This window comes from Varroa destructor, unplaced genomic scaffold (genome assembly GCF_002443255.2).
Source record: "Varroa destructor unplaced genomic scaffold, Vdes_3.0 BEIS01000005.1, whole genome shotgun sequence".
NCBI lineage: Eukaryota > Metazoa > Arthropoda > Arachnida > Mesostigmata > Varroidae > Varroa > Varroa destructor.
The window spans coordinates 29,458,162-29,472,140 of NW_019211458.1; the positions used below are offsets into that span (position 1 = coordinate 29,458,162).

The following is a 13,979-nucleotide window of genomic DNA, read 5'->3' on the forward strand; positions in this document are numbered from 1 at the left end:
TATATATACAGTTTGGTAGATAATATAATAAATAAATAAAACAACAAACACGCTAGTTAAGTTGAAAAGTTCATTCGTTAGAACAACTTTCACGTAGAAAAAAAAACTGTTGCCTACCATCTGCGCTATATGATTAGTACCTCAGTTCACATCCTCACTGCCATCATACATACGGAATACACATTAAAAGTTACTTACGAAAGCTATCGAGCGTGCATGAAGTCCGTCAACCTTCAGAGGCTCAGGTTAGAACTGATGGATTTTACATAAGCTCACGCGTTTCTATTAGGGTTTTCGTACTGTAACGTAGAAAATACAACTCGACCGTGTTCGAATTTCGTAGTCGTCAAAGTCACATGAAACAATTGTCTCTCCGTAGTCGAGGGCGTAAGTATGGGTACACATAGGTTCGAGCTCTTCGCCCATCGAATCGGCGTATGCTGGAAGCTCCAGAGGAATACCCCCTGTCGGAATCCGTTCCACTACGAAGGTCTGATTCTCGCATTTGCGTTTTGTAACGGGATTCGCCAAAGCTGCATTATGAAATAAACACGGACAAAGTGACAAATTGTAAGCTCAATCAGATCTACGTATAGAATAGTGTTTCATACTGCACGCAGTTGTATGTATTGATCTTAATTTGAGTTTAAAATTTAGAGAAAGACCGCTGTTGGAATTGATAAAATAAAGACATTTCGTCATTGGGATAGATCAGGCTATACGTTGTCAGCGTCACGCATAGGTACCTGTGACACATTACGAATTAAAACTGAATATTGCATGCAAATAGACCTTTCGTTTTAAAAATATAAGCACATGTATTTCTTACATTTACAGCAGTTCAACGTTGATCTGATGCGGGTACTGTTTATGACTACAGATAATACTTCAAGCATTGGGGGATATGCTGTATATCTGTTACACGAGGTAGGCAAAAGATTGAGGCGTTCCCAGCGCTTACAGCAGGAAAAGAGTAAGAATTGAAACTTAGTTGAGCAGACTTGCATTTACCAGAAATAATAATATTGTTCATGTTTTACATCCGCTACTTGAATCGCTAGGCGTTACTTCAGACGACACGAAACAGAATTTGCCTACGCGGATTCGAAGGCCACCACGTGTCCTTGAGTTTAAAAAATAAAAACATTATTCACTGCGCGAAAACGTCGTACTGTTAACCGAAGATCCAGTGCGAGATTTAAGAGAAGAAATGGTTTTGGTAGGTGTAAGGACCTACAGTATCCATTATTCCTGGTCAAGATAAGCTATTTAAGCCGTAAAAGAAGATTCTTACGTTTACAAAGATCGAAGTCAGTGACAGTCCAGGCGCCGTCCATCTGGCAGGTCGTATAAGTCTCTGCGAGTCGCGATGTCGGTAACGTGTAGCCCGTATCGCACGTAAACTCGCAATTCGCACCCACAGGAAAGCTTTCGAGCGATATAGCTAATAGGCCTGAAGGCATACCACATCTCGCCACTACGTGAGGGCCTGGTTTGAACGGTCGGCACGAAGATGCTGTAATATATTTAAGTTCTATAAATAGAGTAGAAACGTTAAGTCCTAATAGAACATCGCCGTAAATTGGGACGCATCGTCATAAGTCAAGCTTGCTGTATCATGTATAGCTTGAAACTGATTGTGGCTATAATTTACCCTACTCTTGGCTTTTGAGAATGTTTATATCATGTTAGATCATTCAGAAGATAATCTCGGCCATTTTTACTACCTCATTATCTCCATATTTGATGTGGCCGTTTGGTTTGCAAATCGACGTATTCCCCACCGTTTTATACTTAAATTTTTTCTCAGATCATAAACAGTATTCCGATCAGTTTTGGTTTCCCCTTCCTAAACTGGCTGCATTTCTTCAACGAGATTTTAGAGGCAAAAACGAAGATACCGCATGAACTCTTCGCTTTTATTAGAGGCCAATGGTTTGAACTTATGCCTCAAAAAATAGCCCAGAGTCGGTATTGGGAATAAGCATAGAATCTTTTATCATTATGTTCAGCACGAAACAAACAATGAATCGATTCTAAGCAAAACTCCATATCTTAGAGGGTTCGATGAAATCTGAATGGGGTGCTCAACTGTAACCTCTTGACACCTACCAAAACGATGAACGCAGATTACGACCCTATTGAACAGGCCGAGGATATATCGTGTATGTATATTGCGAAGAGAAAACGGGCACCGCAGCGTTTTTTAGTGACAAGGCAACATCTAACTTCGTCTTGCCTTTGGTAGATGGAAAATGCGAATCTTGAACAGATTTTTTTAACTCGGATTAGTGCTCAAATTTTGTTCGATCGTTCTTCCGTAAGGCAAAAACGAAGATTCAAAAAACTCTTATATGAAGCAGAAGAAAAATATCTGAGAATTTCGAGCCTATAAATGAACCGCCCCGTTGAGGCTAGAGGGTCGCTTTGTTATCTGTGGAATAGGTTCCCGAATTAGAGTAATCTTAATGCGGATCCGGTTTCCTGAAAAAATATTTCAATGTATAAATTAAAATGAAAAACAACACTTATTTAGTCTACATAACATGCGACCTTGATTTAAAACTAAAGGCAATAATACTTGACTTGTGCAGGCCAGTAAGACTAGTATCCGGAGCCGTATGGTTTCAAGGCTCCGATGCAACTACCAATGCCATCCCCTTGTATGGCTGTACGATGTGTTTGGTTTTTAAAGTGAAGAACGAGTTCCCACCGCAGAAGAGGTTCTGTGTAAACAAGTACAAAAAAAGCTTTCTCTCGTCGTCGAATGCTTGGCAGACTTCTTCAAAGCAGAGTGAGTTTACATTGTAACAGCAGCTAAAATACAGGTTTGTGTCGCTGAAAAAAATTTAGCTTTTTTTCGCTAGCTTCAAGTGTCTCTGTCAAAGCAGATAATCTGAACTACAACGTTTTGACCACTCGGCAGATGAGCCATTCTACCATATAAAGAGGAACTGGGTCAAGTACGTATGCGAGGAAACAGCTATCCACACGACTTGTAAAGGAATACAGTGTTTTTTTTTCCATACGTATGACTATGACATCAAGAACGTTTAGCGTTTATATAAATAAGCTGACATACGACTCTCTTAGATAGCGCTCATCGAAATACGGCCTACGTTGGCTAACATGGGTAGCTTCTAGATGCGTTCTTAGGTCCTAACAATTCCTGAGTGGATATGGAATTCATTCCTGTGTTGCTGTTAGGTAACCCAAGGTAATTTACCTTTACTTTAACGTTATAATTTCGCGTTAATGACGACTACTATTTTAAGGTAATATAAATTCTTACCCGTACTGAGAACAGTGAAGGTGCATTTCGATTCCGAATCCAACTGGAGATCAGTGGCAGTACAAAAAATACTAAACTCGCCGTAGCGTTGAATTGTCGTTAGATTACATTTAATTTCGACAGGTCCACCTTCAGCTCTTCCCGGACGGTATTGGGGCATCTCGACCGCTAAGGGGAGCGTGGCGTTTTCCACTATCTGATTCTGGCAGCCATTGACCAACAATGGGGCAACAGCACCTGGGCAAATTTAAGCAATAAATTACATGTAACACGTTATTTGACGCATCTCTTGTCTTTAGAAATACAGTAACAGAAAGTGCATAGATAATAATAATATCTACCGAGTGAGCTGGCCATCTAAATACCTCGAAATACGGTATATAATAGGCATAATCATTACTGCACGGGGTTTTTATAGCTTCCTTTGTCTAGGTCAAACAAGAGAATCTCTTGCTAGTTGCGTCTATCAATCAGTTTTCCAACATACTTCAATGTTGCCCTAAATTATTCCTTACTTTGGCAAGTAGGCCACGTATGAGTAGTGACGTCGCCAGCTGCGCAATCAAGCTCAGCTTCCGCCCGGTGACGCTTCGGCACAACGAAACCCGATGGGCACTCGACCTTACATCGTATCCCATTATCGACTTTTTTACAGATAACGTGCTGATGGCCTTCAGCAGCTTCACGACATTTTCTCAAGATGCTTTCTTGCCGGTTCTCGCACTCGAACACTTGGAAACCAACCCAAGACCCAGCCACGCACGAAATTCGATTTTTTTTCCTATTTGTATTTAAAGGTATTGAAGGCTCGAATCCTGCGTTACAACCTCGGAAACAAGGTAGGTGCTCACGAACGAACAGGCGCTTCTTCCAGCGACCACGCTGTCCACAGCTTGCCCAACCTGATTATACATGCACATAACACAACGTACGGACATATAACAATAAAAAAGAAGCCTATATATAACATATAATTGTTTGGAAATTAACTAATTTTTGCTGATTACTTGAAGATTGGGCACTCACCGTTCAACGGTTCCTTAGGCCAGCGGCAAGATACTTTGCGTTTAGAATGAGGCAAACCGACCACAGCTGAAAAAAGACTGTCTTTATGCTCAGATTCTGACTTTTTTTCCGGATTAATGCTGTTACTATCGGCTAACAATCTAGATACGTACCACTAGTGAAAGTATCATTGTGTTCTTGATTCGTGATATTCTAGAAACTATTTATTTTTCGTTTTACGGGAGTTTGGGTGTTGGAGTATAACAATGCGATAGTTTGGGCGACCGGCCTGGTCTACGTAACGTACGCATTTTTGTTTCGGAAACAATGTTTTGAATCTTTCTGCCTGACGAAAGATAATCAAACACTTCTTGCGATGTAAAGTCTTAAATTCTGACATCAGCGTTCAGTCCTTTCAAGCAACTAGAGTGATACAGAAGTACTATCTGAGGCCGCCTTTCTGCTTTATGCTGCCAAAGGGTCTGCCCGTTAACATTAGCAGGTCTAAGATTCTGTTACGGTTCCTGTATACAGTATGCATATGGCCTTCTAGTTTACCGGAGTAGTAAACAGGTTAACTGCTGCTGAAGTCGATCCGACGAAAGACCTCGCCAAACTTAAAGCGATATAGTTCATACGGGGAGCCAAAAAAACTCCTAGTAATTTGTAGTGACCATATAACGATAAAGTATCCTCGCGCGCGTCCAAATAGGATGGGTGGATGCACTGCTTTTACTATGTATGAATCTTATCATATGTCATATGATATGGCACTTCCACGGGTTTGCGCAATCAATAGCGACCACAATGCCCGGTACGCCGTATACGGTAACATGTTCAACCGTAATGAAATGTATGTTTTAAACGTTACGTTTGTAAAATTGATGTACCATTGGCGCCTATAAATATGATAACAGCTTTTATTTCTATATATTTTCAATTGTTTATCTTTCATAGCATTTTACCTGATGCAGAAGGGAAAACGGCTGGTGGTTTCTTTGGCGGGGCGCTTATTATCACAGGAGACTGCGTCGTCGCTTCAGCAAAGAACGCTTTATTTGTCAAATAGCACATACAACAACAATACAACAAAACCAGAAGCAATATTAATGCCTTCATTCGATGAATCACACTAATAAAGCAACTTTATCAATAAGGTGGACAAAGTATGCAGACTCTGGACGAAATTTTTGCGTAAAGATGTCACTCTTGAAGGCCCTGTCTATTTAGCAGCTTTAGTTTATAATCTAAGCTGCCAATTTATTTTTTAACCTCCAAATGACCTTTTGTCAGTAATCGTACATTAAGCGATATATATACGATATATCAAATATGTTATATACAAAAAATCTCCAATGGTTTTTTCTCGAACTTCGAAAATGACGTATTGTTTTTTGCCATGTCAAGTTTATTATTTTGTTCTGGAGAGAACTGCCTCCCTTTAACCACTACGAGCCACGGATGAGCGCATACATCTAGCCAAAGCTTATCCGAATATATATATATATATATATAAATATATACATAAATATATCTATATAGACCTAACCTGTACATATCGGTTGAAACTTGGGCATTTTCCAGACCGCTTGGCGCTTCCGCTTGACGCACTTGAATGCCGCCGTGACATTGGGTTGATTCAGGAGGTACTTGTACCCAGTAGTCAGACCTTTCAGAAGGAAACCCGGCTCACAACGAAGGTAACACCGACTGCCCCACAAATGTCCATTAGTGCACTCGAAAGACCCATTCTGCGTTGGCGGCAAAGGTGGACACCGGAGCGAGTACACTGTTACAGTCAACAAAAAACACGAGGGGAGTTCAGAGACCATTTACCACCCACAAAATATCGGCTGCGAGTCTTTAAACAACAAGTCTATCTTAATCCACAAGTAGAACTTGAAACGCAGTGGGAACCTATATTTGAGTAACGGAGTGGAGTTGGGTGTCCTACCTTGAAGTGTATATTTACAAGTTTTGGCAGGCAGCGGGACAAGGGTTTTGAAGACAATCGTGTAGTCACCTTCCTTAACGAAACTACCCATTCGAGGGCCTCGAAGCACCATTAAGGGGAAGTTCGTCACGGAATCGTCAGGTCTGGAAAAATAATTCGTTCATCTATTAAGGAATTATATACGAGTTAGTCCTCATTATTAACTGTCATTGCAATATTAAAGCTAAAATAGACAGTAAGAGTAGAGGCGATGAATGAAGATTTAGAAATATACAATCACATCTACAATATATATATATATATATATATATATATATATAGGACACTGGATTTTGGAAGCGTAAACGGAAATTGTTGACGAGTAGTTGATGAACTAACCCATTAGCCGTAGATGGTAAAAAAGCCACGTGCATAAAGCCTTATCTGATATCTCTAAAAACGTTAGGTTGGACAGAAAACCAAAAACCCATATTGTAATTTCGCTTTTTTCTAAAAGGGGTTATGAGTGTTCTGGAGCAATATTTATCGGCAATCACACCAGACGTAGAAAACTTGAAACGTTCATTTATACTACAATAATTATCATTCAAATTTCGACTATAAAACTCAATACCTGGGGGTATTATTATAGTCGGCCACTGGGTTCGCAGAAGACGTAAGATCACTTGACTATGACGACGTAAGAAGACATAAGGTTATGATAAGGCATATATGCTGTCTATTTTTCATCGTTTATGCTGTGGTACAATATAGGACAAGGAGGAAGAGGACGGGGGGCATCTAGAACGAAAGACCCCAGATTGCTCTTCTAAAACAACACGCCAATTGGATTTATGTACTTTGGAGAGTCTGCTATATATGGCTAATTTAAAAGAACACAACACCAGAAACAGTGGTGCAGGAAGCTCGTCTTAATTTCCAGCTTTCCTATACAACCATCATGCTGTACTTTTTTAAATTTAATTTATAATAAGGTTTGAATTCCGGTGGGCGCAGCTCAGAGCTAGCAGATTGCATCCACAGTGAATGAGATTTTATGATAGAAAAATATGCGAACAGATATGGACCAGCATCGTTTGTTAACGATATGTGAACGTTACGATAAGCAATGTCCCCAATGTATGCGAAGTTACCTCTAACATCGTAGCAAAGCTCTTCTCCCGATGATTATACATAGTTCTATAGCAAGTAAAGGATATATTGATATTATCACGGCCATAATATAACATAATGTTTTACGCTGGGTTTCAGTAAAAATATCTGCAAAAAGACAAATGACTGTTTCGACCAAAAGTCAGTCTCAACCACATAGATATGATTCTCAATATATTAAGGGTTCGAGCTCTGTTTAGGAATCGACGTGCTAGACTATCATATGTTATGCTTTCTTCGATTTTTCGGTTCCCTATTCGATCTCAAGTGCTTGAAACTCTTTGAAACAAGTTTGTTTATTTCGTATCACCTCGACACCGTAGAAACCCAAATTGGTCCGAAGTGACGATAAAAAACATACTTCTATATTCCGAAATAGCACAGATCTGAGCACCCAGCAGTTAGGCTTTTATACAGCCGCGTCAAAACTAAAATAACACCAAATGTATGATTAAAGGGCTAGTTCTATGAAAAATATTAAATTAAACCTAAGATTATAAGGTTTTTTTTTCGGTCATCGATTTGGTATAAATTAAGCTGTTGGAATGCTGTTTTATATCAATGGGAGGGTTCGTCGCCACGTGCTTGGATAGAGACAATTGTTTACAAAAGCAAAGACATCTTTGCGTTTCCGATAGGTAAGCTAACGTCACTTACTTCGTCTAGGACTTTGTCAGCTTGAAAAAATATCCTATTAGGACTGAGCAAAGAAAAACTGTGACCTTCAGTCAACCAATTTTCTAATTTAACAAACGGGGTTCGGTTCTGGATGATACAACCGTCCACCCTGAGAAAAAATTACTTATGTTGAGCCTTTTAGGTTTCCGAGTCGTGGGACATCTGCCACATAGAAGTTACCATGAAGACCCTAAAGGCGTTATGATATACAAGCATATACTTAATATCCTCAAACTGTTTAAAAATATTGGCCTATAGTGTACAGAAATTGTCGTTTAAGGGCAAGCGTCTTTGCACTGTCCAGAATGAAGACAAAGACGAAATTTGTTAGCGAAAAAAGTCTTCCTTAATCCCTATATAATGTGGTCGTGGTAAGTGTCTGTAGCCAAAGCTTTTACAGAAATCCTTTGCACGGCGGTAAAAGTAAGACAGCGTATCCCCTCAATCCTATTTACCTGGAGCAGAAGCGCAGTTTAGGCCGGGGTACTCTGGCTAATGACTGGTTTCTGGGCGCTCGAGCAAGTTGTCGTCGTGGGCATCGTATACACGTATCATTCACGCGGATTACGCGTACAGTGTCTATGATTGGCAAAAAAAAAAAAGAAAACAATAATAATCAGTGAGATACGCGAGGATATGCTTTGTAGGCTATAGGACGGCATCGATTCCAAGAGACGTTTGCAACTGCCAACGATGAGGACCTTATGGGAAAAGGATAATGGGTTGTATCGTAACGGCCTTTCGTGCTCGTCTTCTGAGAACTAAAGGCCAGTAGCCACAACGATGATCAATTCGTAGAAAATAGTCTCTTCTGTCTCTGAGATTTTTTGTTGTGTGTGGAAGTTGATTCCTGTGTACGTGCAATTAGTCTAAAATAAGTTTCTCGTAACTATTACTATTTCTGTAACGTTTAGTTACTGAAGCAATCAAAGAATAGATTTTAAGAGAATCTACCGGGCCCGGCATGCAGGGTTTGTATATTGTTATTATGCTTATTACAATGGATGTACATTTGTACCCAATGTGTACGTCAACGGCAGTACGAAGCTCTAAGAAGCGGAACTCCGACAGGCTTATGCTCGCGGTCATGTCATCTTTTGAAATGCAAACAAAACTTGAGCCAAACCATGACGCCACGTGCTACAGATAATCGTTACGTTTTGCGTACTAGAAAAGTCTACTTTAAAACATTTTCGTCAAAATGACACTTTATAGCGCAATTCCAGGCTATAAGAGAAACGTTCACATTTACAAGAGCTGCATTATTCATTTGTAAACCTATCCTGTCAGCTTTCAAGAATTAAACGTTAAACGCTCGCTTTTATAGATTAATGTTAGGATCCAAACACTGAGCATCCTTTGAAAAAAAACCCATCAAAATATGTATTCCATACAGTTTGTCTAGGTGGCGAGGAACGTGGCAGCTTTTCGAAGCCAGTTTTTCTCGATGCAACATGCTTGAATACTAATTCAGCGAGGCACTTAGTTATTTACTTTTTACTATGTTTTTTTTATCGATTAAGAAGAAGATTTTTGTCGGCATCTTTCCCCTTTCTTCATGCTGTCGATGTTTAATCAAAGTGTCATGGTGATCCTCTCCCTTTTGTCATGTTAGGATCTGTTACTACCTGACTTTATAGGGTTCTGATATTGCAAGGACGATGCAACGGGCCTTCCTCGAGATAAAGATGGGCCAGAGAGAGGGACCCTGCTACCGACGGGTTTTCCTGGTGGCCTTTGGTGGGTGGGATGATGCGCGTATGCATAGGCATGACGAGAAGAATATGGGGGCGAAGTGGGACTCACACGGTAGCTGAGGCTCGCGCTGAGACCCGGCACGCCATACTCGTAGTTGACATGCGAGTGGCTCATATCGTACACAGGGGCAGGGGATTCGTGACGGTTGCGCGGGTGGTCATGCTTGGAAGGGGCATTAAAAACAGCAGTGCAGCAATCAGCGTCAACGTCTGAAATGTGATTTTCATTGAGTCTGTTATTGCTGTAACCGTTCGTGTCACCAAAATGATACTTCCTGCTTCGGCGCATGTTACGTTTACGGTGATTAGACTGTACAGGTAGGGCCTGTGAGTGGGATGGAACCGATGCTGGTAGCAGTATGTTTTGCTTTTCTATACCATTTTGCGCTGTGTAAAGAACGTGCTGGGGATAGTGTATCGGCCTGGGCGGACGCACAGCGAACGACTGCAGATGTGGACGGTACTGCTGACCCGAGATGTATTGCTGGTGCAGTACGGTCACCCTTTGTCGCCTTTCATAGTCGTCGAGTGGCAACACCGGTGACTGGACCATTAGATGACGCTACGGATGAATTGTCGACAAAACAACACGAAAGCATTATGTTTTTGTTGCCGTATAGAATATACACAGGACACGTGGTATATTCATTTTTTGCGGAAGTCCTGAAAGTCAGGTGCATATGCTAGGCGTAATGCCACATGTTCGTTGTTTCGAAGCGGGAACCTAATGCTGCGCTTGTTTATTACATATAAAATCACGTAGGTCCTCACGGACATCGCGTTCGACTAGGTAACTAACGGGCATTCTGGCAAGTATCTATTTGTCCCCTCTATATGGGCTACTTTGTAATCCGTTGTGGCTAAAACAGGTAACAGGATTGGCTACAAATAGCAATCATAGAAAAGCCTAACATCTTAAGTTTAACAACGAAAAGGTTGAAGGACAAATTAAACACTTGTTGACATCATCGTGAACTATGTTATGAAGCACAAAGTTCAAGTTGTAAGTAATTAAGCTGATACTACCTTGTCCCGCATGCATTGTGTATTGTTGCAGATATGCCCGTAACTCGGGCCGTAGTTTGGATTGAGACCCTCCGTATGATATCGTAATACTCCGCCTGCTACGAGCATATGCATCAGTAATAAAGACCGAATAGAATAGTATGCGTTAGCAATAATCTCTACTCCGGGCTATTGAAAGTAAATTGGAAAAAAAGTCGTATTGTAAAGTAAAATATAATTATTATTCAGCATTTTTTTTAGGGAAAACAGTCAGTAAGAGGCGCTCAATGACTCGTCGCTGGCCTTAGGCGCCGGTAACATCTAAGCTCAGGCTCAGGCTCAGAGGACTTCTTATGAAATTAGCAGTTTACATCAATAAGTCTTAGCGCTTATATGTTCCGTAAGGGAAACGTTATTCGAATTCTTTGCCCAGATTGTTCCTGCGGGTCCCCCTCTAGAGCAATTGAATAGCCGAAGTAAGGTTGCTGAAACACAATAATGGAACAAGTAAAGCAACGTAACTAAACAATCCGACCATCGTACCATGAACTTCATCGATCTACTATCTATGGAATCACTGAACTGAAATGAAACAGAATGATGGCACGCCTATGAGCATATAATCAATATGGGACAAGAATCGTCCATGTAACTGACAGCAGGAATAGTGTCATCAATAGAACGACCTTAACAAATTTCAACTCCCAGTTTCAATAATTGTCAACTACCAGAACAACGCTTCTGATGGCATGTCCACATAAAACGAATAAGTAAAAGTGCTAAATTTAACATAAATTAGAGGATAAATACAAAAAAAAAATACATAAACCTGATCGGGTTTCCGACGAAGGTCGAGATTGAATTACTAGCCTGCGGCCTTTTTCTCAGGTGGAGTTGTTGCATCGTTCATTTAGCCAGCTACGTTCAGTTTGTTTCGAACGTAGCTACCCATTCTCATCATAGACTCAATCAGTCGAAATCCAGTCGTCTGAGCGACCGGATACCTCTATGTCGATTTCCGGTCAAATACGCCCGCCGAAAAAAAAATGGAGAAGACGTCCCGCAGCTCGGAATGGGCAAATGATCCCCTTTTGCCGATGACACAACGACTTAGAGTGGTCAGCCAATTGCACACAATCCTCACCACCTTCGACTTCCGTTTTGCCGACACACGTATCGCTCTTTAAAATATCGATTTTTCCTTATTGCAAAAAAAATTACGGTGCGGAAATTACTTTTAAGGTAATGCAATTTCCCCATTTTGTATTCTAATTTGAAATTTCATAAGTATTCATAGTGGTATAACGAAGTCTCTATTAAGGGTTCTTTTACTTCCTTTATACTATTGGAACGGTAGTTCTATTTCACTAAACGCTTATGTTTGTTTGGGCGAATCCCACAATGAACTATTGCAATAGATAATCAACTAAAATGTCTGCGACACTAACGCCTTGAGGTACATATCAGAGCAAGTCCTTGCGGGAACCTTCCCATTCGGAAATGAGGAGGAAAATCATTTGAAGGTTTAAAGACTCTTAACTATATAATGTATCTAAATATAAACGCAAACTTTATAGGAATCGCAATCAATCAAAAGGTAGTAACAAAAGTACTAAGATGCAAGGCCCGCTAGTTCGGTACAGAATTTTAGACTGATCCAGAACACGTGGCTATATGTACAACTGCGAAGATTCTGCGAAGATGATGAAGAAATACGCAAAAAACGAAGCTAGCCAATTTTACCGCCACTTCAATATGCGATGCCTCTGACAAGAAGGTGAGTTCAAAATTCTGGTGATGATAATCCCCTGAATAGGGACAGACATGCAAATGAAGTTAACACTTTTCTAATCCCCGATTGCTGCCATCAGCTAGCACATCTATAGATGCAATGGTCTGTTCTTTATTTTTCGACCTTTAGAGGTATTGTTGATAATAATATACCTATAATAATGCTAGTTAGTCATCTCTTGTAACTGCAAAATTATTGTTGATCGATCTGTTTGATTCCAGTTAGCAGGACGAAGTTCGCGTTGTCGTAAGTTCGATAAAGAACTCAAGTTAGTTAGTTTAACGGAACTCTGGTACAATCCTCTGGTAGCAAACGATACATAAGAAGCGATCTTAAGCGATCAGTCCTAACAATCAATCAGTTACATAATCGATTGATTGTTAATTTATATTCCAATGGTTACAACTAACTAAATAAATAAAGCGCAGATACGCTTTCTAATGTTAAAGTGATTATTACTTTATCAGTGTGGATACTATCTATAGTGTGGACCTAAATCGACTGGGTAACTATAACCGAAACAAGGCGGCGGCAAATTAAATGAAAACGGAAGCGATGTGGGTAACCGCTCATATAGTAAAAACAACTACGTTAACGATTTTTCTTTTTTCACGTATTTAATATAACCACCATTCTCCGCCTGACTAGTAATTTCTAGGTCACTCTTTCTATTAAAGGCAAACAACCTTCCCATAGTAACTGTGCATCGAACGATTCGTCGTTAAAGACGGCTACCTAGAGAAAATTTTACAATTGTGTACTAGTCGTAGGCTAAATGCAAGGGCTAAAAACAGTAAAAATGCGCAAAAAGGTGCAAAAAAATCTAACCAGTAGAACTTAATTTGGACGACCCGATTGTCAACTGATATTCTCCTGTCAGCTCTTAATTTCCAAAACCGTTTTGGAAAAATGACCGCCAAAAATGGCGTTTTGAGCTGTTTTGACGGATTTTCGAACCGAAAGTTTAAACACCATCAAGGATATTTCGGCTTGCCTCATAAAGGTCTTTCTAAGCTTTCCCAAAAGCCGCATGGAATTCGGCGACAACATAGCCCGTAGACTTGGGGCCGAAAAACGTGTCTCCAATTTTGGTGAAGGTTTGTGCAGCATGAATGGAGTCGATAACAGCCCATCTTCACTCGCTTTTCTTCGCCATCGCGAGTTTGTAGTAGAGAGAACTGATTTTCGTCTACTATCAAGAATAACGGATTAACACTTGCTTGTTGCGATAAATGGTCCGTCAAAATTTGTCCTAATTTAGGTGCCACACCTATTCGAAGGGTTCGTGTTGCGGAGTAGCAAATGGTCTCGAACTTCCAAACGGCTGAACATCGTAAATCACGA

At 40.4% G+C, this 13,979-nt stretch overlaps 1 protein-coding gene across 9 annotated transcripts in view; it reads right to left on the minus strand.

Annotated features, from left to right (window-relative positions):
• Nucleotides 1-197: 197 nt before the first annotated feature.
• Nucleotides 198-13,979, minus strand: part of LOC111250852 (uncharacterized) — a 41,505-nt gene continuing 27,723 nt past the window's right edge. For 3 of the 9 annotated variants that reach the window (XM_022806712.2, XM_086990905.1, XM_086990908.1), the window contains exons 3-13: nucleotides 10,865-10,962; nucleotides 9,710-10,400; nucleotides 8,537-8,660; nucleotides 6,252-6,394; nucleotides 5,847-6,086; nucleotides 5,263-5,349; nucleotides 4,319-4,384; nucleotides 3,808-4,194; nucleotides 3,293-3,529; nucleotides 1,295-1,516; nucleotides 198-533 (exon numbers count right to left, since the gene is read on the minus strand). In XM_022806712.2, the coding sequence (XP_022662447.1) occupies nucleotides 286-533; nucleotides 1,295-1,516; nucleotides 3,293-3,529; nucleotides 3,808-4,194; nucleotides 4,319-4,384; nucleotides 5,263-5,349; nucleotides 5,847-6,086; nucleotides 6,252-6,394; nucleotides 8,537-8,660; nucleotides 9,710-10,400; nucleotides 10,865-10,962 (2,543 nt within the window). In that variant the 3' untranslated portion in view covers nucleotides 198-285. Of the gene's footprint in view, nucleotides 534-829; nucleotides 957-1,294; nucleotides 1,517-3,292; nucleotides 3,530-3,807; nucleotides 4,195-4,318; nucleotides 4,385-5,262; nucleotides 5,350-5,846; nucleotides 6,087-6,251; nucleotides 6,395-8,536; nucleotides 8,661-9,709; nucleotides 10,401-10,864; nucleotides 10,963-13,979 lie in introns of all 9 variants that reach the window. The other 6 variants (XM_022806713.2, XM_086990906.1, XM_086990909.1 and 3 more) reach the window with 5 other exon arrangements.